Source organism: Cuculus canorus, chromosome 5 (genome assembly GCF_017976375.1).
Source record: "Cuculus canorus isolate bCucCan1 chromosome 5, bCucCan1.pri, whole genome shotgun sequence".
NCBI lineage: Eukaryota > Metazoa > Chordata > Aves > Cuculiformes > Cuculidae > Cuculus > Cuculus canorus.
In genome coordinates, this window is record NC_071405.1 from 24,057,123 (window position 1) to 24,082,265 (window position 25,143).

At 39.0% G+C, this 25,143-nt stretch overlaps 2 protein-coding genes across 5 annotated transcripts in view; both read right to left on the reverse strand.

Annotated features, from left to right (window-relative positions):
• Positions 1-2,554, reverse strand: part of TRIP11 (thyroid hormone receptor interactor 11) — a 30,682-nt gene extending 28,128 nt beyond the window's left edge. The window contains exon 1 of the mRNA XM_054067317.1: positions 2,281-2,554. Within this exon, the coding sequence (XP_053923292.1) occupies positions 2,281-2,419 (139 nt within the window). The 5' untranslated portion in view covers positions 2,420-2,554. The remainder of the gene's footprint in view (positions 1-2,280) is intronic.
• A 3,255-nt stretch (positions 2,555-5,809) lies between these two features.
• Positions 5,810-24,995, reverse strand: ATXN3 (ataxin 3). Of its 4 annotated transcripts, none has more exons than XM_054067323.1 (11): positions 24,866-24,995; positions 20,762-20,926; positions 20,226-20,270; positions 18,824-18,909; positions 18,351-18,417; positions 15,898-15,985; positions 15,514-15,646; positions 14,251-14,426; positions 13,694-13,817; positions 12,873-12,961; positions 5,813-12,174 (listed from the first exon to the last, which is right to left on the reverse strand). In XM_054067323.1, the coding sequence occupies exons 2-11, from the start codon at positions 20,807-20,809 to the stop codon at positions 12,110-12,112; spliced, it is 921 nt and encodes a 306-aa protein (XP_053923298.1). In that variant the 5' UTR covers positions 20,810-20,926; positions 24,866-24,995; the 3' UTR covers positions 5,813-12,109. The 4 variants fall into 4 exon arrangements, with proteins under 4 accessions (XP_053923299.1, XP_053923296.1, XP_053923298.1 ...); XM_054067320.1 differs by lacking the exon at positions 24,866-24,995 and adding an exon at positions 24,556-24,648 and having other exon boundaries at positions 5,814-12,174; XM_054067324.1 differs by lacking the exons at positions 13,694-13,817; positions 24,866-24,995 and adding an exon at positions 24,556-24,648 and having other exon boundaries at positions 5,810-12,174.
• Between the last annotated feature and the right edge of the window lie 148 nt (positions 24,996-25,143).

Consider the following 25,143-nt stretch of genomic DNA (forward strand, 5'->3'; position numbering starts at 1 on the left):
CTTTCTGAACCTAATTTAGTTCTCTCTTATCTAGGCTTTAAGTCAGATCATGCAACTAATAGAAAAGTATTAAAATAAGGGAAATTATAAGTTTTTACTTGACTATTTCACGTCACTGAATCTGTTTTTCATTTAGGACTTTGCCCCTGACATGACAGTTGAGTTTCTCTCAGTAATCTCACTTGAAGTTTCAAAACAAGAATTAGTCCAATAAAATACACTCAACAGACACTAAATTTTCAGAAAAAAAACCTCACCCAAACCCAATAAAAAACCACAAAATAACCCACAACAAAATACCAACTTCCCTCCCCACATAAAGGCATGAAGTCCCCATAGGACTCACTGTGATCTACAAAGCTGATACAATCAACCATACCAGCTTATCTAATACAAAAAGCACACAATTCTGTCCTGGGATACTCTTCCATTAACGATTAGTCCTCCTCAAACAGGCTATGTTTACTTCTCTTATCTCCCACTTTCAGTGGATACCACTACTCATTTTATTAATGAGAAATCATCCTGAATAGACCATAAAGCACGCCTGAAAATTTTCCAAGGTTTGAAATAGATATAATTTTTAGTAAATAGTGTATTGCATCATTTTGTATGTGCTGTTTAAAACTGATGTAGCTCAGGTGCTGCAGAGGCAATTCTCTACCCATGAAAACTGCTAAACTGAAGATGTTAAACACCACCTTCAGTTCAGATGGCAGGAAATGTAAGGGATAATATTAAAACCACAGAAACACTAGAAAACTAGGAAATTTTTTAAAAGCAATGTAAGGAACTGCTTGAAAAGCATTAAGCCACATGGTATTTCAAGGTCCTTACCTTTAAAGAGAAGAGCACTGAGATGCCACTAGATTGTTACATCCTCAAGGCTAGTAACCCATAAAACCCTACTACTATGAAACATTTAGGAAACAGAAGATGTTCACAGCAATATCCGGCAGCCAGGTACGCCTGGAATTAACTACTGAACATTAGCACCTCTCTCTTGCACAAACGTGTGAATTGGAATCTCAATTTATTCTTTAGAAAGGCAAAACAAATGCACTAGACAACTACAGCTTAGCAGCATAAAATAAGTTTCTAAACTAAACTAAAATGGATTTTGGAATTCAAAACAATTCTAAGCAAGTCTTTCAGAAAAGTGTAAAAAAGATAACTTCACAATTATCAGAATAAATCTCTCTCTTATGTGCATTTTAACAGCACATCAAACCCCCACCCTTATGAGACCACTAGTATCAGCTCGCCAAGAAGATTTATATAATACTTTCAGAATGCTTCATAGTGGTGAAGTTTCAAAGAAAGCAGAATTATTTAATTTCACATTTACGATGGTTACCCAGAAGTCTCAGCTGTTCCTTGTGGTTGCTATTCTTAACATTGTTTCGAGAATGCTTTTTTCCCCAAAAAAAAGTTAGTTTCAAGCTGGCAAACAAGACTAGTGGTATTATCTTACTGACATTTACCACTATGTTACTCAACTGCTTTACTAGACAAAAAAACAAGACTCAAAAACTTTTTTTTTTTTTTTAAAAAAAAGGCATCTTTAAAAACTAAGAAAAACAATAGTCTGGAATAAATTTGCTCTTACTTAACTGACTATTTTACTCTGATGTCTCAGCTTTTTTGTTTCAAATGTAAAGTATCCCAGCTTCCAATCCTCATAAAACAAGGGCCATGTCCTCCTACTTGGCTATAGGAGAACGGCAGAACTTGTTTCTCTGGGCCCAATTAAAATATAAATTACAAAACCATCAGAAATGCTGGCCCTTTGCCCGTGGGACACGTCAGACTTGGATCACACCGGTGGCAAAACAACCTCTGTACCACCACTACTCTGTAGTTTTATGAAACCCCACTAAAAGCAGCTCCTCAGACAGGGTTTTAGATGAACCAAGCAAGCAGAATGGAAGACGAGCAGCAGTGCTTGCGTGCTTTTCTTACTGATCAACACAACGCTTCCTACAGTTCATAAACTTCCAAATAACAAACCCGGAACAGGTTTCCCTCTGCTGTTACAGCCGAGGAATACGGCTTATTCTCCAGATCCTGAGGTCACAAGGGCGGAATAATCAGGAAAGCCACACCGGGACGCCAGCAGCCCTCCAGTAAAGCACCGGGCCGGCCCCGCCGCTGCTAATCCCCGGGGGAAGGGCCACGTCCCCAACCCAGAGTCTCATACAGAGACACACACACGCCCACACTCAGGCACGCATAGAATCACACGCTCCTCAGACACACACACACAGAGCCGCCCCTTACCGCCCACTTCCTCGGCGCCCTCCAGCAGGATGTCCTTGGTGAAGCTGGAGATGTGCCCGGTGAGCGAGGACAGGCTGCCCCCCACCTGCCCCAGGGACTGCCCCAGCCCCGAGCCCAGCCCGCCCAGCCACGAAGCCATGACCGCCGCTCGGAGGGCTCCGGCCCCGCGCCTGCGGCCGCCTCCTACGCTAGGGAGGGCTTCGGCTTCGGCTCCTGCTGGGGCCCCTCAGGCCGGTGTCGGCGCCGCCCGGCTCAGCGACAGCTCCCGGCAGCTCCGGCCACTGCCACCTCGACGGCCGCCATAACAGCCCCGCCCCGCACCACCGACAGCGGTGCCGGCGGCCGGAGCGCCCCGCGGCCGCGAGGGATGCCGGGACAGCGGCGGAGCGAGGCAGGGGGGCGGTGCCCGGCCATGGGGCGAACCGCAGACGTGTTGGGCGCAGCGGTCTGGGTCACGGGCCGGGAACGAAAGGACGGGAACTACGACCCAGGGCGATGAGAATGCGATTTGTACCTTGCTTACGCCGTTTGTCTTTACAGACATCCCTATGACTTGTGGGTGCTGGTGATGAGAAGCTCGACATGAGCCGGCAGTGTGCGCTCGCAGCCCAGAAGGCCAAACGTGTTCTGAGCTGCATCAAAAGCAGCGTGGCCAGCAGGGCGAGGGAGGGGATTCTGCCCCTCTATTCCTCTCTTGTGAGACCTCACCTGGAATACTGTGTCCAGTTCTGGAATCCTCAATGTAAGAAGGATATGGAACTAGGAACGGGTCCAGAGGAGGCCACAAAGATGACCCGAGGGCTGGAGCACCTCCCATAGAAGGAAAGGCTGAGAGAGTTGGGCTTGTTCAGCCTGGAGAAGAGAAGGCTCCGAGGAGATCTTATAGTGACCTTCCGGTACGTGAAAGAGCTACAAGAAAGCTGGTGAGGGACTGTTTACAAAGGCTTGTGGTGACAGGGCGAGGGGAATGGGTGAGGGAGAGGGGCAGATTTAGAGTGCATATAAAGGAAGAATTTCTTCACGCAGAGGGTGGTGAGGCACTGGCACAGGTTGCCCAGGGAAGCTGTGGATGCCCCATCCCTGGAGGCGTTCAAGGCCAGTTTGGATGGGGCCTTGAGCAGCCTGAGCTGATGGGACATGTCCCTGCCTGTAGCAGGGGGTTTGGAACTGGATGATCTTTAAGGTCCCTTCCAACCCAAACTATTCTATGATGTCTGCCCAGGGGTACAGACACTGAACATCTCTGAATGTCCCAACGACTGCTTGGGGTGCAGGCACTTGGTCTTAAGAAAATGATGAAGTCAGTAGTTAATTGACTCAGGGTTGAAAACATATTGAAACAGGGAAAGGGGTATCATACAGGGAGAATTTGGGATTGTTTAAGGGTTACCTGAAGGACATCCTTCCTCACGATGAGGGTGGTGAGGCAGTGGCAGAGGTTGCCCAGAGAACTGATGGATGCCCCATCCCTGGAGGTGGTCAAGGCCAGTTTGGATGGAGCTTTTATCAACGTGGTCTGAGGTGTCCCTGCCCATCACAGGGGGGTTGGAACTGGATGATCTTTAAGGTCCCTTCCAACCCAAACCCTGCTATGATTCTGATTCTCTGATGTGGAAAGGCAATAAGCAACATCTCTAAACAAAATACTTTGCTTCAAGAGGTTTTTAAAACTGATTTCAGGTAACACAACTGCTACAAGGATAAAGATATTTTTTATTTCATAGACTCATGAAATCATAGCGTGGTTCGGGATGTGTGAGAATTAATTGGTAAGTTTTGCTGCAGCTGGTTTGTATGTTTAATTATCTTGTTATATAAATCTGTCTTGTTTCAAGAGATAATATGCAGACAATCTCCAGACTTGGGTAAATAACCTGAAAGAATAAACCCTCTCTTAGAGTTGCAAGAATTTATTGATACGCTTAATTGTCTTGTAAGATGTAGCTGGTTTAGGTCAAGAGATAACCTGTCTTAGGGCTGCGAGAGTTTATCGATGTGCTTAATCAACTTGTGAGATGCAGTTGTCTTGGGTCAGGAGACAGCCTGAAGGGATTCTCCAGACATGGTTAGATAACCTAAAAAAAATAAACATTCTTTAAGGACTTACATGGTTCTTTGTCTAAGACTAGTGTATATACCCACTGCTTTAGTAAGATGACGTCTTTTTTTAGAAGGGCATCCGATTCAGCTCTGAATTGTAAAATAAAAATATTATTGTCTTTGCTTCAAAGACTTTGTTCTTTTCAATATTTTACCAGTGAATAAGTATTTCTTACAGTTGGAAGGGAACTTAAAGATCACCTAGTTCCACCACTCCTGCTGCGGGCTGGGACATCTCTCACTGTACCAGGCTGATAAACGCCCTGGCCTTGAACACCTCCAGGGATGGTTTTGTAAAAACGCATATTTGAATATGCGTTTTTACAAAAGTTCCTGAAGCACTAGGCCCTTTCTACTTTGGATGTAGATGTAATGGATGCTTGGTTGGATTTCCAGCCACAACCCCAGCACTGGTCTGATTCAAAGTTCCTTTCATTTTCGATCAATTGAGGTATTAGGGACAACAGGGAGCACTGCACTGTTACAGGAAATGCAGTATTGAAACAGTAAGACAATACTGATAAAAAAAATTGCCAAAATGGAAATAAACACAGGGCAGCCAGCTCATTGCTAGTTTTGAATTAACAACTACATATGAAGATAAAAGCACTGCATCAAAAGTAAAATGAAGCTAAGAAGAAAGAGTATTTCACAGGTGAAATCTGAACATTTTTAGAGAGGAGCTGAGAATGCAACAGGCACAAAACATGCTCTGGAGTTACGAGCTGACAAACATTACCAGGCAGCTACGGAAAAACCTGTTTGTTGCTTCTCAAACTGTATCTTGCAGAGCCTTGGTGTAAAGGGTTTGTAGCTGGCCTGCAATACTGCATTGCCTTTTTGTTTTACCATCCACGGTCACTCAGAGGCAATTTTGAGGCTAGGCGTAGTATGTGGTAAAGTTTAGAATTTAGAAATAACAGAAATAGCTGTCAGCTTCAATGGTTTTCTAATGAAGATTGCTTTCTCTCTTCTTCACTGAACAATTTTTTCATCAGGTTTAGACATTACCAGATTTCAAATCAAATGGTATATTTACTACTCTTAAAATTATCCATAATAAAAGCAACCACACACTACTTCAAATCCATTTCTAGCTTGAAGAAACCCAACCAAACCCAACCAGGCACCAGAATTGTAGGAAGTATTAGTGCTGTGATACAGCATTAAACGTAAACATGTGTCCTAGTCGGTTTTGTTAATTTTAAACATTAGATTTAATGAAGATTAAATGTTTATAATGCTTAAAACACCCTATACCATAGTTTATTTTAGCAAAAACATAGACGTCTACAGGAGGTAGCAGAGGTGTTATCTTTTCCAGTAGTGTTTAGTTAATTCATTTTTATGGGAAACTGTCTTAACATTTTCCAAATAATATTAGGGAAGTCTTCCAGACTTTTAAAAATATATACAGATGATAAAAATGTCCCCTATTGTGGTTCATTTTATAACACCAAGTAAGGCAAGAAGTCAATAAAGTTGCACAGGGGGCTTTTTCTCCCACTTTTTTTTAAATTACTACTCTTGAAAAATGAGGAACTGACCATGTAGCATTGCAACTCCTTTTTTTAGCTGACCGGCTTCATCTACGGTTGATAAAGGTCCACAGAAATCATCCAGTATACACTGTGGATTGACTGAGCTACAAAAACTGCATTGTGCCACAAAAGGAATATGTGTTCTGATAGCAAAACAGCAAACATTAGCTTATTTTAACATTAGAAAGCATACAGTCTTTAAGACTCTACCATAGTTATGATCAGCACCAGCTTTTGTTTTAACAGGAATCTGTACATAAATTTTGGAATATCAACACATGGAACAACAAAGGAGATAATGAAATGTCAGTTATGAGCAACAGAATATCCCCCCCGCTAATGTTTATGCACATCATCTCATGCAAAGCCCAGTGGAACCAAAGATTAGATTTTAATGTTTGATGATTCTGTGCCCAATCCACACAAAAGGGAAAGCAAATACTCGGGTCAAGAGAGAAACATTAGAAGCTGTAATTATATTTATTTTAAAAAGTTATATCAAATACAACCATATATATTTGTGCTTATTTGGAGAGCATTTTCAATATATCAAACAGCACTGCCATTTTCCAGTCAAAACAATGACATAGCATTTCAGTTTTCCTTTTTAAAAACTTTTCAGTATTATATGATTTATGTACACAAAATAGAGACAAAAAATGTATAGGAATCCAGAGCCAAAGACACGATATTGAAAGCAGAATCTCAAGACATTAAATCTATTACTGAAAATTATTTCTAAAATACAGAACTATTAGGCAAGAGATGAAAAGTTATTCCTTTACAAAATCCTAACTCTATTCTGGTTTGTACACATGGATTTTCATGTCGCAAACCCCAAAATTTTACCAATGCTTGCACGCTTTAAAGACAATATCAAGGTTTTTCTCCATCTTCTTGTGCAGTGGCATTTAAATATCACATCCCTTTCTGTTCAAACCGTTTTCGAAGTTTACCCTCCTGAATTGACACTGACTATACAGAGAGGCTTGGAGGGTTGGTGGTGTAAAAAAATCATAAAGGTAGTAACAGTTATGTGCTTTTCTGAACAAAGGAAATAAACACATTTTGATTTGGTAAAAGCAGTTGAAAAGTCACATATACTTTTAACATTCTGAAGAACTGTCCTTGCAGCAGGAGGGGACTGTTTCAGACTATGTCTGAAGTTCATAAAAGGCAGAATGCTCATGCTTTTAAGATGCAAACCCAGATACAACACAAAGAAGCTACTAATTTGCAACTAAAGAACTGAATATTTGCACTGGGCTGGTTCACATATATTAACATGAAGCATGGTTCTTACTTGAAGAAGTGATGATGTGTATGGGGGGAATGGGCATATAGGTATTACCTATGAAACCTTTTTTTTTTAAAAAAAAAAAAAGATTTGTGAGTAACTATGAAGATTTCCCAGGAGTTAAGTTTGTTTCATGGAAGACTGGAATTGCTTGCTAAATGAGCAACATAATTTTATATTTAAGCCTTCAAAAAAAGTTTAATCTTCAACTTTTCCTTTGATTATTTTTTCAGTTCTTTTAAAAGTATGTGCAGGTAACATGAACTGTACAATAATATATCTTCGTAAATCTGAGTTCTAGAGTTCTCCAATCTCATTCCACTTACTTCTCAATAAAAAGGCCACCATTTGTATGCTTCATCATTAGAATAAGTAAATTCTAGAAAATGTTAGTTTAGAATTATGTTCTTGTTCATTTTTAAAAGCCCAATTGTCAGCTTTGTAATATAATAATAAAGCGGCTTGCAAATGAAAATAGTCATCTAAGATACAGAAACAGAATTATTTACTAGACACGTGCAGATGCCATTTTAAACTCCCTAACATTTTATAGAATCACAGAATCATTTAGGTTGGAAAAGACCTTTTAAGATCAAGTCCACCAATAAACGATGTCCTTTGCTGCCACATCTACATATTTTTTAAATACCTCCAGGGATGGTGACTCAACTACTTCCCTTGGCAGCCTGTTCCAGCACTCAACAGCCTTTCAGTGAAGAAATTTTTCCTAATATCCAAACAAACCTCCCCTGGAGCAAGTTGACACCATTTCCTCTCAACCTATTCACTTGTTACTTGGGAGAAGAGACCAACACCCACCTCGCTACAACCTCCTTTTTAGGTAGTTACAGAGAGCGGTAAGGTCTCCTTTCAGCCTCCTCTTCTCCAGTCCCCTCAGCTGCTTCTCATAAGACTTGTGCTCCAGACCCTTCACCAGCTTTGTTGCCCTTCTCTGGACACGCTCTAGTACCTCTTATGTCTCTCTTGTACTGAGGGGCCTCAAACCGAACACAGTATTTGAGGTGTGGCCACCAGGGCCGAATACCAGGGCACAATCACTTCCCTGCTCATGCTGGCCACACCATATCTGGTACAAGCCAGAATGCTATTGGCCTTCTTGGCCACCTGGCCACACTGCTGTCCTGTATTCAGACATCTCTCAACCAGCACTCTCAGGTCCTCATCAACCATGCAGCCTTCCAGACACACTTCCCCAGCCTTTAACATCCCATGGGGTTGTTGTGACCAAAGTGCAGGACATAGCACTTGGCCTGGGTGAATTTCACACAATTGGCCTTGGCCATCGATCCAGCCTGTCCAGATTCCTCTGTAGAGCCTGCCTTCCCTCAAGCACGTCAACACTCCCACACAACTTGATGTGTCGGAAAGTTACAAAGGGTGCACTCCATCCCCTCATCCAGATCGCCGATAAATACATTAAAAAGAACCAGCCCTGGGAAACACCACTTGGGCTTAGATTTGTAACAGAAGTAATAGTCCAACAGTAAAACACATTGGAAGTTTAAATGTGTATTGGTTATTTTTAAGTAGTCTGCAAAGTAATTAAATACAAAAAAATATTAAATAAAAGTACACTAGCTGAAAATTTAAACTTGCTGAAGTTGTTTGAAGGGCACGAGGAACCCAAATGCTGGGGAGTAAGCCAGTATTGTATCACATTAGTTTTAAGCCCAGAAAAACATGAGCATTTAAATACCTCATATTTATACCTGTTGTGACTTAACAAGAATTGCATTCAAGCATGACTGCGTTACAACACTTTTTCTTCTTGCCCCTACAAGATCATGAAAACAGTTTACAAAATTACACTTACAGAGCTCATTTTGGAAGATATTTAATGCAAATACCACTCATTCCCCCTACCCCTTTGATTTCTATAGGCAGAAAAACACAAATTACATAACATGGATCATTCACTGTGAGGAAGATGGTAAAAATCCGTTGGTTGACAGAAGCCTGATATTCCCTCAAATATCATACTTTAATAAAAAAAAAATCAATGTCTACTCCTATACAGTGGACTTTGGCCTAAAGCTACAACGTGGGAAAAAAAAACTTCAGCTTGACAGGCTCTAAATTAGTAAACGCCTTATGAGCATAGTTCAGCCACGTTGAAAACTGTTTACCATTGAAAGAACGCACACCAAAAAAATGAGATTGGCTTTTTATTGACAGCTTCTTGGCAGTCCACACAATCTGAACTTTAGCTTTGGGTTATAGAATATGCACTGTCAACAATTAGTATTAGACATTTCCGCCACAGCAATTAACATACATAACTTAAACTGCTACCTCTTAACTGCTTGATTAGGCAGATACGTTTACTCCAGTAAGCTTGACATTCCTCTAAATATCACATTGGTATTTGTAGAGTGACACTGTTTCTACAGAGAAAGGAATACGGTTAGCCCTGTAATGACTGACACAGTCGTGCTTTTCAGGCACTGCTACTTTATATTCCTCACACATGAAAACACTTGGGTGATGAAACAACTTACAAAGCAACATGAAAGTTCAAATACAAACCTCCATGCTCCACTGATTATAAAAACATGTACTTGTCACACGTTAAAGTTAATGTAATTCAATGGGCTTAGATTTTTTTACACTATATAGCTATAGAAATTATATATTTGTATTATATTTTTATAACAGAATAAAAGGTCCAAGTTTCAAGTACTGGTATCAAATTGCCAGCCTATACCTACTTATAAAAATGAGAATCTTATTTCAGAATCAGTTTATGGCACAACAAAAGAAGGGAAATTAAAGCGTGGATAATTTACAGACGAGCAAAGAAATAATTCAGTGCTTTAGAGAGTCCTTTCCTGTCTTCAGTTTCATAGAAATTTTAAACTGAAAGCAGAAATTACATCCTGAAAAATATAGCATTTCAAAATGGCATATGCACACTTGGACTTTTAAAGCCATCGTTTAGCTGCATTAATTTGAGACATTATAGGTATTAATTATAATGTGCATGAAAGGATTATTTAAAAAAGACAAAATTTAAAATCAGTTTTTAAAAAGTAGTGCTGTCTCATGTTAAAATACATAGTTTTACGCATACCAGTGGTTTTGGTGACACCGGTGGAAATTCAGCGCATAGGTAAGGAAAACAGAATTTAGCCCAATTATGTATAATATAACAATATCCTAAGCTATCAAATCATTGCTGTAAACAAATCTTTACTGAGAGGTAAGAGCCCTTTCATGTACAGTACTACTTGATGCTAAATGTACATTTCCATCTAGCTACCATTCATTTCATACTAATCTCAATTGTTACTATTATGCAATGATATAACTTTAGAATATTCAATAAAGAAATTTGGGGCTACCTTCAAAAGATTCTTAGAATGTCTCTGCTAACTGTTAATGCATTAACTGGACTACACCTTACGTACTCTATCTACAACATATTTCCATATAATTTATATGTAAACAGAATTTGTATTTCAAGCACCATTTAGGAAAACGAAACATATCCAAATTGTTGCACTAAAGTTGAAAGTCAGGTTTGGTCACCCTCTTCCACATTCATCCTGGATATCAAAGCAAATGTCTTACAACCAATAGAATAAGCTATCTCACATACTTTGCTCTCCAATTTTTCTCAGGATCAGAAACAGCATGATAAAAAATTGTAAGGTGCGTGAATAAAGGCCATTCCTGAAAAAGCTGCAACATTCTGGCAGACACTCATAAAAAGCATTTCTGAAAGAACATCCACACAGACATAAATATTCATTCTTAAAAGAATTACTTGCACAGGGGTCATTTCAGACTGCAGGAATGCACTTCATGTGTGTGGCACTGACTTAATGGCACCTAAATCCCCTCCCCCTTTCTCCTAGACTCAGTTACAGCTCTTTTCTACTGAAAGGCCAGAATGAAGGGTTGAACTTGCACAGGAAAAAAAGACTCCAGAAGAGGTAGAAAAGAAAATCTGTTTAACTCAACTGACTATATGCTACTTTTATAGTAAAGACCGTGGCATAACTAGAAAGAGTGTAAGGAAACAAAACCAAATACAATAACCAAACTAAAAAAGGCAAGTTATCTGCAAAAAGACAATAGGGCAATGCAAAAATCCTACTTTAAACATGGATCTGAAAAGTTTACAGCTGGAACTGAAAGTAAAACCAGAAAGTGTTAGAAGGTCAGGAGTCACTGAAAGATTCAGGAGTAACATCATAAACAATAATACACTGAAGATTTTCTCATGAATTCCTAAGTATGAAATTATGAATTCACGTTTCTCCTGCAGAATGGGTCATTTCAGAAGTGGACAGCAGGATCGAACAGTTGACTTCAAGTCATTCAGAATAAACACAAAAATAAATTACCTAAGATAAGCAGAATTTTATTATTTTTCCCATTTTAAGTGATTTATTATCTTTATTTAAGTGATGTATTATATTTATTACTGTCATTTATGAACAGAACTTATTACTAGTATCTATTTTTCCATTAGTACTGATGGAAATCAGTGGATACTGGGTTTTGGCACCTTTAGAATTCTTCAGAGCAATTTAAACTTGCTTTTTAAATGCAAGCTACAGCTGCTACATGTGTCTAACTTTGTTCACCTGAATAGTTAAGTAACTTTAATACAGTTACTGTTGTGAACAGACATTCTGTAGTAGGAGTGCCACAGTTTTCTAAATTAGTGCAATCTTTTTTGTATTTGCAGTTCCCCCTGAACTTTGACATCCCCCCTTTCATTCCTGCTTCCAGAACTCTGAAATGAACCCTGCTTGTGCAACATCCACACAGTAAAATTATAATGGGGACCTAGTGTTTTGACAATAAGAGGAGAAAAAAAAAAAAAGTTATGTCATTTCTTCTCTTCTTTATTCAAGTGGTTTCAAACAGATTCCAGAGACATATTCATGGCTGCTTGAAGCATGTCTTCTTCACTCATATCACCTCCTAAGGAAAATAATTGCATGTAAATTGTAACAAATGCACAGAGGTAGTTCTCAACATTTGTTAAATGCTCTCCTTGTTCTTTTTCTCCACACCCACCTGTTTGCATCCCAGCCCCAAAACTGGTTTTGATATTATTTTTTAAAATCATTGAACACTTTGCACTTAGCTTTCCATCCACAATGGTCAGTTTGGAACAAGTAATAGACACGAATTTTGGATCACCAATACTTAATACTGTATTAAGTATTATACTGTATTATTATGTTAAGGCCAACAGACTTAGGTTCTTCTGAAAACTGTTTCCAGTAATTTTGTTAGATATTAAGCCAAGGTTATTACATTGTCGTACAACTTTAAAAGTCATCTAGAAAACGAATTGTTGGCACAAATCCCATACAAACTACAATCTGTAATGCTGAAGTCAAAGAAAAAAACAACAAGCAAAGCCAAAGCTCAAATAGTCCAATAGCAATGCTCTTCAATTTGAAACAGGATATTGATGTTCAAAGCAGGACTAGCTTTGCAAGAAAGTGTTCCTTTGCCTCACTGCCAAAATGACTAATGGCTATGACACATAATCTCAATGGTTGTTGGAGTAAGGAAGTAGGCAGACAAAGGAAGTTAGGAAATAGAGCACAACACAAAGGTGAAAAAACCATAAATATTTTGGTCTTGTAGATCAGTTTAAAAACCAATACCTGGGTCAGCTTCTGGAGTGCTTGAGCTTGGAGTTGGCTTATCATGTAGGTTCGGGGTCTGATCTTGCTGCTGTAGCTGTTGTTGCTGCCTGAAAGCATTGATAAATTTACAAGAGAGTAAGATTAACACCAGTATGAGACCTGTATTAAGTCTATTAATTGTAAGGAAGGCCAAGAGTAAGAAGTAGAAGCTGTTTGGTACACTAACACTTCCTGGCACCTAAAATCTCTTCAACCATTTTACCCTGCTAACCTTCAGACACTTATCTTCACAACATTATATTCCAAGCCGCATTACTATTTCTTCAGAATTTTAATTGCCTGCATTCTTACCCTCCCATGCAAAGTCTAAGTCCTCCAATCCATAGCATTTCTCCTTGGTCTTTATTTCCTTCAACACTAGAAGGCAGAGGTAAGGAAAAGCTACAACAATACCTCAACTATTTATTAAGACAGTACTCCAGAAGAGCAACATAAAATATCATCTAGAATGCTTTCATGCTTACAGAAGCAAAGTCTAGAGAAAGAATACTTCAGGAAAATAATTACAGAAATATACAGGGTTTCATTTAAAATACTTCAATAACATGCATGTTTTCTTTCTTCATAAGACTGATGTTGCATTACTAACAAATTCCTTCTTACTTACAGGCTTCTTTTCTTTGTAGGAACCACCCAGGAATAGCACAATTCAAGTACTGTTAGGAAAACATGTTAGATAAAAGCTAAACTGGACCTCAGTCAGAAACCCAACCATGCCCCAAAAGCATTGAAAACCATGACATGTACTTCCACATGCAGTTTTCTATCAACTACTTTACTTTTCAAAATATGCTTGTCTCCTCCTTCGCAGCTCTTCTGAAGAAAGGGAGTCTGTCTGACTGGTGTGAGGCGACTGAGGAACATTCTGTGGTAATGAGCCTGAGAACTCACTTCGACGACTACCTAAAACCAGAACATGCCATATCCTACTAATTACAGTAAAATGAAGTTAGTAAATGAAATATAGCTTACGAAGATGTCTTCAAACTTGAGAGGAAGAGAGAGACTTTTTGGAGAAATAAGTGCTCAGCCTAACTTCACTTGATTCTATCCCTCCTCCTCCTCATCTTGGGACTGTTTCCCTTCGCTCCTGCCACCCTGGGCCAATTTCTTCTTGTCTCCTAATGATCAATGCTAACATGAAAGTTGCGGCTTTAAAAACAGCAAAAAGGAGATGGCTACAGGAGATTCTGGACTGTCCTTCCACGCCTCAAAGCCAGTCTTTTCACAGAACTTGATGCAAGCTGGAAAAAGTGACTAACTGAACTGACTTAAGTAGCTGCCTAAAGCACAAGCAACGTGAACACTGTGAGAAAAAATTAGATGAACACTGTACCTTGCATGCTGAGTTGAATGGCTCTGCGAAGATCAGCTTCTTCATCTTCCATGTCAATTTCCTGCCTACTTAGAGCAAGGGCTCTTTGAAAATTCTCTTCATCTTCATCTAACATGCCTGTTCCATCAAAAGGATGGTTAACTTCTATTGCTTGGTCAACATCACTTCTGGGCAGCCTGTGAAATTGATACACTTATGGCAGAATTCAGACAGAAATTATATTAACTATTACTGTGAGATTTAAAGTAAACATTTTCTGCTGATTAAACTCCATTTTTTTAAAAAAAATTATATTGTGAAAATCTGTTTTATAAACAAATATTTTCATTTCTACATGAAAAAGCACAAAAGTGCTGCAAGCTCTCAGATGTAAAAATGAAAATCCTGCAGCTCTACACATGTTGACAAGAACTGTTCGATAGGAAAAACTTCAAAAACAATAAGACTACAAAAAGTAGTAATACACATTTTTCAAACCTACTATTATTTAAACAGTTGACACCAGCAGAAAATAGTGCATGTGGTCTCCTTAGGAAATTCTGAACACCACATTAGAGCAACAGATCCTTTGTAGACTATGTGCACTTTCCATGTTACTACTAAGCAGTTTGTTTTTATTCCATCAATTCACAACACCAGTTTACCTTTACAAAGTGGACTATGAATGAACTAATTCCTCTGAAAGGCCTTAAGCCCTGTTATCAGTATGCCATTTATTCACTATGAAAATGTGATAAAATAATTGCAGAAGTAGTACTTTATATGCTTTCAAGGATGTTTTATATTAGCAGTGTGCATCACAACAGAGCAGCACCACAACATTTACAGCTAAATTCTTCCAAAGGGGAACGCTGTATGATTTATATGATGTGAAATTCAGATACGGGATTCTCATTCTTTTCTACTTATGACAGAATGCACAAGCCAGTCTTAATTATAGATTGATTCCTTTTAATCATAGTTTAGTAAGATTTGCTAATCCATTTTACTATAATTGGAAAAATATTGTAATCATGAAGTTAAAAATCTGCACTATACAACAATTTTATGCACATGGAAAGACTGAATCCTTATTAAGGTAGTTTTTGCCCGCTTAGAAATACACTACTCCTATTCTATCAACATGCTTTTACTATGTGCAACAGTAGCAAGCATAATGCAGTAAAGGTACTTCTAATTATGCCTTAAGGGGATTGTCTCCATGTAGGCATTAATCCTGGAAACCAATCATACTGAACATTATTATGATGAAACGAACCTTACCTCTGATCTCTTGACTGTGCAGCCTCTTCTCCAATTAGTTTTGGTCGCTGCATCTGCTGTACCCGAATCATTTGCAAAAGCTGATCAGCCTCACAGTCTGGCAGGTCACCTTTTACTACAAATATGGAATAACCTGAGAAAAATAAATCATAAGTCTACAGCATTAACATGCAGACATAAACACACTAAAAATGTACACTATATGGAACACAATGATGTGCAACTTATTACAAAGTAAGGCTCTACCTTTCATTATAAGAACTTGGGTTATTTCACTTTCAATCATAAAACTAAGGGTAGTTAACTGAACACATAAGTTCTAATAAATAATTATTATTACCTACTTTTAATTAATGAGATTTAACATCTGCAAGTTACTATTACCTTCCTGTTGTAATTGAGCCAAGAAAAGTGCAAGATATGTATCTGATATTAGTTCTGGACCCATCAAGAGAGAGTTCAAGTTAAACCACTGTAATTAAGAAAAAAAAGGTTTGAGAGAACAAATTAGCATAAAGATTACTTGCTAGTCCATTTCTGTACATTGCGGTCATTTTCTATGATGGAACATCTGAATAAATCTAGTAAACAAATAATCAAATTAAAAGTCTTTTGAAGCACAGCACCTATACTGCTAAAAGTTACCCTTCAAATACTCTTCTGCTAACGGGAGATCTGAAGTGAGGAAATTACTACATGCTCTCTCTCTCATTACTGAACACTAAAACACATAAATCAAATGTAATGGTATAAGAACTATTTCAGGCATCATTCTAAAATTCTGCTTAATCCTAGTTTTAAATCTGTTCAGAGACTAACAAAGGAAGAAACTCCTCATAAACTAACACTGTATCTTAAGAAATTAATAGATACAGAAAAGAGAAGTCAAGTTCTTTCTATGAAATACTGCTACTAAACATGCTGCCTTTAATAGCTGGTGATGCTGAAAACTATGGTTTACTTCTCTCTAAGATAATTTTTAAATTTAAGAATTAAGAAAAATGAACTCAAATTTACTATGCTGATAGTACAGCATAACATATTACAATAGGAGACATTTGAGATAAATATACATAGATAATTTCTAGTTCCCTGAAGAAGACAACTAGTCATTTATAAAACTGCTTCTAAAGAGAAAATATATTCCACATGGATGATAAAATAATCTCCCTTTAATAACCTCCCTTTAATCTCCCATTTATGCTGCAATCAACCTGAAGAACCTTTTTTATATCCTATTCCTTCAATATTATCTAATTTTAACCAGGAAGTGCCATTTCAGGTAGCAGAAGAATTCAATCTCCATTCTCACAAATATGCATTTACCTGGCCAAACTCCCATATATGCAGTCACACACTTGCAGTCAGGCTCATACTACAATTTACCTGGCATATAGGTAAGTAACTACCCACCATTCTGTCATTCAGTCAGTTAATTTTGCCACTCAGAAAGGGTAAGAAGATCAACAGTATAGAAGTAGGGAATAAAAAGTTATGTAAACAAATACTATGGACAGATTATAGACAGGGGTATGTAGGAGGAAGGTTCGATAAACTGATTTTGTTTTAAGTGTAACATAAGAGAAGCAGTTCAAACCTAAATCAACCTATTTTGTCTACCTTTCCTCATTACTCTCCAGATTGACCCTAGAATTGCCTTCATGTGGTTAAAAGCCAAATATACAAGCAAAAGACATACCTCCTCCAATTTAAAATGTTTTGGGCTAGAATGCCGGCTCACAGAATTCCACCCAACATGGTTATATATATAATGAGGAACATTCCCATACTTGTAAAAGACCATTCAGCCTTTTTGATATCAAATATACAAAAATCACCTGTAAAAATCAGCTATACTTTTATACTACTGCAGAACTGCAGAGTTTAGTTTGTTTAGTCACAGGTGATTTTTTTTTATTTCGTGGCTTTCTTTTTAAAATGTGGAGGACAACAAAAGTAGTCACCACTCGCAAAATGAACCAAATGCATAAAAGAGACTTCTGTCCACTACTGTAGAATCTCAAATCTTATTTCATAAACATTTTCTATGACAGAAAAAAAACCCGAAAAACCAAACAGCAAACCAGCTGATGATGTATAAAAGCTTATGCAGCATGATTCAGAACAATGATTAGCTACTGAAAGAAAACAGTGCATTGGTGTTACAAGGGACATGGATGTGACTGGAGTTATTATATCTGTACCATATACTTGTATGGCCTCCCTTACTTTTAATAACTATTTCCTGGTTATAATACAACTGTTTCAGCAAGCTTTATAAAATAGCGGAAAGTTGTAATTCTACTTTCCCCAACCTTATCCTAACGGATACTTTTAAATCTAGCAATGATAAATATTAATACATTTGAAATTTGAACATTTTCTTATACCTACTGTCCATTTAAATGAGCAAAATGATTTTTTCGGTGTCAGTAGTTTAGTGCATTAAAATAAGTTCGTATTCTATAGGAATCCTAATCGTTGTCTAGGACTCCCCCACCCCAGCAGTTTTTCTGCTGTTTTTCATGTGGAAAGGAAAGAGAAGAACTTAAGATGTCACACAGACTCTACCAGAGTTACAGCTCCCTAAAGGACAGGCTCATTGGGTAATTGGTCCTAGGGTCTTTCCCCAGGCTAGCATTTATAAAAAGCTGCCTGGCATTTTTTGCTGTAACAAATATTTACTTTTATTTTTGCTTGTTTGTTTGTTTTAATATGGAACACTATTTAAACACAAATTGCAGCAAAAGTTTGCAGAAGGCCAACACATGGTCTACTTGCAACCAGTTTTCCACCCCCATTCTGAAGTCAATTTTAAATAAAAAAAAGAATGTCACCTGTTTTCCTAACTTTCGAATTGTAAACCAGTGTTCCTTATAATTACAAATAAATGATTTTTCATTTCTGTAAAAAGAAAAACAAAAGGTATAGATAAAATTAAATACTTTAATATTGGAGTGTATATTAATGTTTAAGTTCTCCACTATCACTAATTTAAACTTATATAATAAAACTTCAGTAAAATAACTGTTGATATTACAGAGTACTCATACTGCTCTTTTAACATAAAGGAAGTTGACAACTTTACTGAAATCTCCTTATGCCTGTGATGCCTCAGATACCAAGATATCATGAAGGCACGGAGGATACATGGCCATAATCACCCCCAAAAGGAGAAAAAAAAATAAAGACAGGGGGGTAATAAAAACATCAGAATCCAACAGAGGTTGAAATAGTAATTCTAAACAAAGATTTAAATCATAGCTCCTCTGTAAAATGAAAGCATGCTGTTAAGAAAAAAATGTCTTACATAGGGTCGATCCCAAGTCTCTGATATTCTGGACTGTTGAAGAGGATAAGTTCTAAACCCCAAACTTTCAAGGCATTGCTTATCACCTGTGAAAAAATAGCACTTTTGATGAGTTAAACCAGTCAAATCTATACTTAAGCAACACAACCATCTCAGCTGCTATGAACAGTTATACTGTTTTCATAAAACTTAGATCTCAAAACATTGCTAGGAAAACTAGAAATCTCATTATCCAAAACATAACTGCAATGATCCACATGCAAACTATATCTACAGGAAAGTAACAATCCTAGGATTTAACTGAAATGTGTTAACAAGCACACTCCCCCAGACAAAGCTGTAACTTCACCTCCCACAGATACTTCATAAGTTGTCATCTCTGGGCTTTCATTGTACTGTTCTGCCCTTCCTGCTCCCTCCGTACAATGTCACCCTTCCCCACAATAACTATTGTAAATTTTGCACCATCAGATTGTCACGGGATCAGTCAGGTAAGACCAGGCCAGTCTTTAAAGCGAACTGAAATGATGCTGTAAGAAATTTTAAATTAACGATTCATCTGCCTTTCAGCGAGACAACTATGTAGCAAGGGAGCAAAGCAATGACAGGACAAAAAAAGTAGAATATGAGGAAGCAGTCGTCCATATTGAAGCAGCATAATCAAGAATACAAGATATGACGCACTGGTAATGGTTTTTCACTGAACAGAAAAACAGCCCTGCCCTACCACAAGGAAAGGAGGCTCTTGAAGGATTGTGGAACGCTGAAAAGCACCTCTGAAAGCTCAGGAGACAGACAAAGGTGCAAAGCAACACCTACAGCTCTAGTCTAGACAAAAGCCCCAGTTCAGTGTTCAATACCTTTTTTAGTTGTTTTTCTGGTTTAAGTATTTCTTATTAATTACTTTCCCATTGAGGTCTTTAAAAAAAAATTTAAAACACCCTCCATCTCTAAGGTGTCTGGAGTGTGTTATGAAAACTGGAATGCAGACATTGCCGTTTTTCCATTCTGCAGATCACTGTAATAACCCTGTAACCACTGCCAAGGGCTCCATAGTCTATAATTTTAGAAAACCATCTCAAGTCTGCTTTTCACCTGTAGTCTATGAAAGCCACGTTCTACACCTGAAGTGCCCATAAGAAGCAACTTAGAAATCAAGCATATTGCCAGCAGGTGTCATTTCACAGTTCAGGAGTCTGTGCTTCTACTCTGTCTTTAAGGGCTCATGCGCTGAAGAACTGCAAGTCACTGCTTTTAACGGAAAACACTCTGAAGATTTAGAAGTCCAGGACTAACTCCCTATTCAGCTTAGGGACTAGATAAAAAACTCAATTCCATCTAAATTACGAGAGAACATATGTAGCATAAATAAAAAATTATGTCAGTATAGAGCCATGCTTACTTGAATTGAGAAGAAGCCACTATCATCCATATTTACAGAAGGCTGCTGCTCAGTGTGACGTTGACAGGGGGAAAAGGGAAAAATGGTGTAAAAGTCAGAAATAATTCAGTTTTGAAAATAAATATGAGTGCACATACTTAAAACAACAGCTAAATATATCCTAGGCTGTTAGGCTGATTACAATGTCCAAATAAACTTGTTAATTAAAACCTCAAACATTTAAGTTAGAAATGCTCAGTGCTTAAAGGACAGACAGGCATGGAAACTTCTGTTCCTCTCTCTCCACTGGCTTACAAAAACAAAAGGCAAACTGCGGATCCTGTTCCTCACCACACCTGACCTTCCTACCTGTAAGATGATGTAGCTTTTTGTAGAATTACTGTAAAGCTGTACTAGTAACATTTGAAAATGCAAAACTTAAGATGCATGAATAAATTTCAGAAATTTTACCTCTAGGAAATTAACCTTCTCTAGCTATGCTACATGATATTATATTTCAGGCAAATATAAAGCAACTTCAAAGTAAATTTTTTTACCTGTAAGAATGTTCTATATTCTTCACTAGACACTCCTCCCTCTGCCATTCTTATTCTTTCTTCCTCATCCAACTGCTGTGCAATAGAGGATAACTCAACAGGACTAAAATATTCCCCTTGTAGCAAATTATTCAGACAGTGTTGAGCACACAATGAGCCTTCTTGCTAATATTGGAAGAGAAAAAAATACCAGAGACAACAAAAAAATCACATTAATGTTTTACTCTGTGAAATGACTCCTCCAAAATTCTGGCAAACTCCCTGGCCTCCCCGCTCACCCAGAACACCACATATTCTTTGGATGTTTTATACTGCAAGCCATGGAATACAATCTTCCCATCAATATGATGGAGAAAAAACGAACATGGAAACTACTTTATTTCCTCAAAGGAAATAGATTTAATGTAAAAATGTCTTTTTTGGAAACACTGTAAAAACTGCCAATGGCCTGACCAAATCACACAAAGGACAATGGATTCTCTCCTCTTCCAAATAACCACCACATGAAAATGAGTTTAGATCTCTACCACCCTGTAACAGAAATATTTTGCAACAGATGCTTTTGTTCTTTCTAAACTCTTCTTCCCTGACAGGTGTGGCTATCAGCAATCTGCTCTCCACATGTGGTGAAAGAAAAGCAGACTGTTCAGACTTCAGAAGGATTTGAAAATATACATCTACATAATTCATTTCCTTCATTTCAAGTTTGCTCTCCCAGTTTAAGTTATAACCAATTTGTTTATTGCCAAGAAAGCAATTAGAAGCTGAAGAAGCAGTAAAGCTCATTTTCCACATGAAATTTACGTTTAGGAACTAGGTAAAAAACATTAATACTACTGGTTCTAAAATCTTGAAGACGATGATGAGGTGAAAAGAAAAAAAATTAAATTTAGCATATTAAACAATGAAAATATTTTATGTTGAGAAATCACTTTAAATGGAAAATACTTCAGATGCTATGTTACATACCCAGCACACTGGGGATAACAGAAATGTAATATAACATTTTTAGACTGTCAACCCAAATTAAAAATAATTAAATTAGACACGTCAGTCATGATTTTGTAGCAGAAATTAAAAAAATCTAATCTGAATGAATCCATGTCAGTCTTCATAATTTTCACAACTGTAGATAACATATTGTTTAAAAATCCCAACCAAAACAATTAAATTATAGTTTCCCACAAAAAGCACTCTTACAAATAATTAAACTACAATACAAGGTGTTAACTTTTAACATCAGCTTTAAAATCCTGCTTTTCTCTTCTGTTTTAATCATTCCTCATTTTTATTTACACTAAGAACTCTAATGTACATGCACCTTATTAAAAACAAAACTAAAATCCCTCAACAAAAACCAATAACATCGCACCCTCCCACAGAAACTAAGTAAACAAGAGCATGCGTTGGAGGAATACTCTTTAAACTTCCATGAAAGTCTCATTACAAATCACATGCACAAATCTCCCATGACCTCCTTCCCTTACAGCAGGAAACCTGAAAATTCCCTTTACACCAAGATTACAGAATCTTCCTAAGGCTTCATCACTCAGATGAGTAATGAGTTATTAAAGTGAAAACAGCTGTAGAGCCAGGATCCAACAGAAACCTCCTCCAGCTCATGTCTTTCTCACAATAAGGAACTCAGTCCTAAAAACCAGCTCCCGTCCCCTCGGGACCACATTCCTGCTACTGGTCACATGATAAAACTATGGCAGAAGAACCTGATCAAGAATGACAGGTTTTTCCAGTACGAAACTGACTTAGAAGCAAAGAGATATTAAAATATATTTGAAAATTAGCTGCATTACAGGCTTAAACCTTAATTTCACTGAAAGGACCTTTCTGTATTTGCACAGTTTTATTTGAAGTAATAAACATTAATTTTCATATACAAAACATGTACATATCAAGCTCAAAATGCAAGAGAAAACTGATTTTAGACATTTTCACAGAGATTAACTTTATTTAACGTAAGCAGAGAATACTGCATATTTCCATAATCAGAAATCCCCTTGTTGAAACCCATCCTGATATAAACTGCTACTGGGCTTTCAGTGTTTTCAACCACTTGCATCTCATCAAAGAAAGGTCCAACTTTTTAAATAGGGGTTCCTTAAGTCCTACTTTCTGCAAGTTCACGGTTAAAAAACACCACATAACTTAGGTCTTTGTCTTGCTAATATTCCTTTATAAATACTGTGGTTTTCTTGCCTTTTTATTGGTACATCTGAAGTTTACAGATTGGGAGTTAAGGTGGTGCATGTGTACATACAGCACTTCAAATGTTTTGACAGGAACTGAGAGAGGACACTTGATTGCGGGGGATACGACTTACAAAAATAGACAGGTTCAGTTAAATTTTCCCTAGAATAATCATGACAAGATAAAAATATTTGTTACTCCAATTTAAAACAGGCATTCAAGTGTAACTTTGTAACTGTGTAGCTAACCTACCAGGGAGCAGTTACATTTCACAAGTGAGGCACCCAAGACTGCACTCTGCCCGAAAATAAAAACCCTGTAGCAACTACAGCTTGCAATCAGCTCCTACCTTTGAATGTATAATGCTCCGTCACTTCGATTTTAGCACAGTTTTGTTATTAAACTACAAAGTGACTTAGTCATAAAAAAGTCATCATTTCATTATGTGACAGTCTAGGCCAGATGAGAGAAAGGTACACTTGTTTCTAACTCAATTTCAAACAGACAGGAACACAAGGTTGCTGCAGCACAGAACACAATGGCTGAAAACCATCATGTATCCTCTGCACAGCAGCTCTTTAACATTGCAGTGCTTGCCAAGTTTTGCTACTCAAACCTATTTTGCAAGACCACTCCTCAGGTTCTGTGGATTTCAAACCAGCAGTTTTTTCCTCCTTTTTATTTGTTTTAAAGTTATACAGCCCCCATGCTTTATTTACTAAGTAAACCAACCATTACACATGAGAACTGTGTATAAAAACTAGTGTTTCTCTTAACACAATAAAGGCGTGGAGACATTGGCAAAGTTCTGGGAAAAAAGGCAATTATATTTCACAGAATCACAGAATGACCTGAGTTAGAAGGGACCCTCAAGGATCATTGAGTTCAACCCCTATCCCTGTACAGGGCAACCCAAAAATTCACACCATATGTCTCAGTGCACTGCCCAAGTACTTCTTGAATCTTCTCAGGGTTGGTGCCGTGACCGCTCCCTGGGGAGCTGTTCCCGTGCTCCACCATCCTCTAGGTGGAGAACTTTAGCAACCTCCCAGTAAATGAAGGAGCTACAAGAAAGCTGGGAAGAGACTGTTTACAAAGGCTTGCAGTGGTAGGACTAGGGCAATGGCTATCCCTGCAGGTGTTCAAGGCCGGGTTGGATGGGGCCTTGGGCAGCCTGGTCTAGCGGGAGGTGTCCCTGCCCATGGCAGGCGAGGTAGAATGGATGATCTTTAAGGTCCCTTCCAACCCAAACTAATCTGTGATTATGTACCGTCCAGCCTAACCGCGCCCCCCCCACCCCACACGCTCCCAGAGCCAACCCGCCGTCACACCCTCCCTCCAGCCAGTTTCACTCTACTTAACTCGCCCCAGCCCACAGGCAGTTAAGAAACCACGATTTTTGCTTTATTCCCCCGCAATTCCTTCCCGTTCTCCCTCAGCACTTGGGGCTCTTCCCCGGCCGCTCACAGCCGCCCCAGAAGAGGGGCCGCTCGGCACAGGGCAGCAGCCCTGAACGCGGGTTTCCTCTCCCGCCCGTGCGGGAACCCTGACCCACCGCCTCACGCTGCCCCCACACAGCCCCCACTCACCCGCTCGTGGAAGATGGACTCCATGTTTATTGTCAGCGGCCGCAGCCTCCGCCTCGCGCCGCCCCGCAGCCAATCGCGGCCCGCCTTGCTCCAAGGCCGCCCCAGCCAATCCGCGCGCGCTGCCCCCTCCCCGCCCAGCCAATCCTCGCACGCCCTTCGCCGCCGCAGCCAATCCACGCTAGCGCCTCGCCCCGTTCCAGCCAGTCCGCGCGCTCTACCCCCGCCCCAGCCAATCCGCATGGCCTCCCCCCGCCCCAGCCAATCCGCGCCCTCTATCCCCGCCCCAGCCAATCCGCACGGGCTCCCCCACCTCGCCAAGCAATCCGCGCCCCCTGCCGGTGCGGAGGCTCCTGCGCCCCCCGTCCTGTCCGCACCAGCGCCCAGCCGCGCCCCGTCCCCTCGGGAAGGACACATTTCCTTCCGTCACCGGGTTCACAGCAGTGCCGGGTCCCTCTCTGCTGTCCCCATCGGTCACAAGGCTGCCATTTCAGAGTGGAAATCTGGAAAGAAAGCGGGTTCAATTAAAAACCCAAACATCTGTCGGCCACGCTCTGGCTCTGTCAAACACTGCTCTGAAGGCCAGTTCTG

Excerpts from the sequence above, each read along its gene's own strand:
- ATXN3 (XM_054067320.1), bottom strand. The coding sequence starts at position 24,579 with ATGGAGTCCATCTTCCACGAGCGG. Across the intron at positions 20,271-20,761 it reads AATATAGAACATTCTTACAG|CAGCCTTCTGTAAATATGGA; the intron begins GTAAAAAAATTT and ends CACACTGAGCAG. Across the intron at positions 15,647-15,897 it reads GGCTCAATTACAACAGGAAG|GTTATTCCATATTTGTAGTA; the intron begins GTAATAGTAACT and ends TATTTTTCTCAG.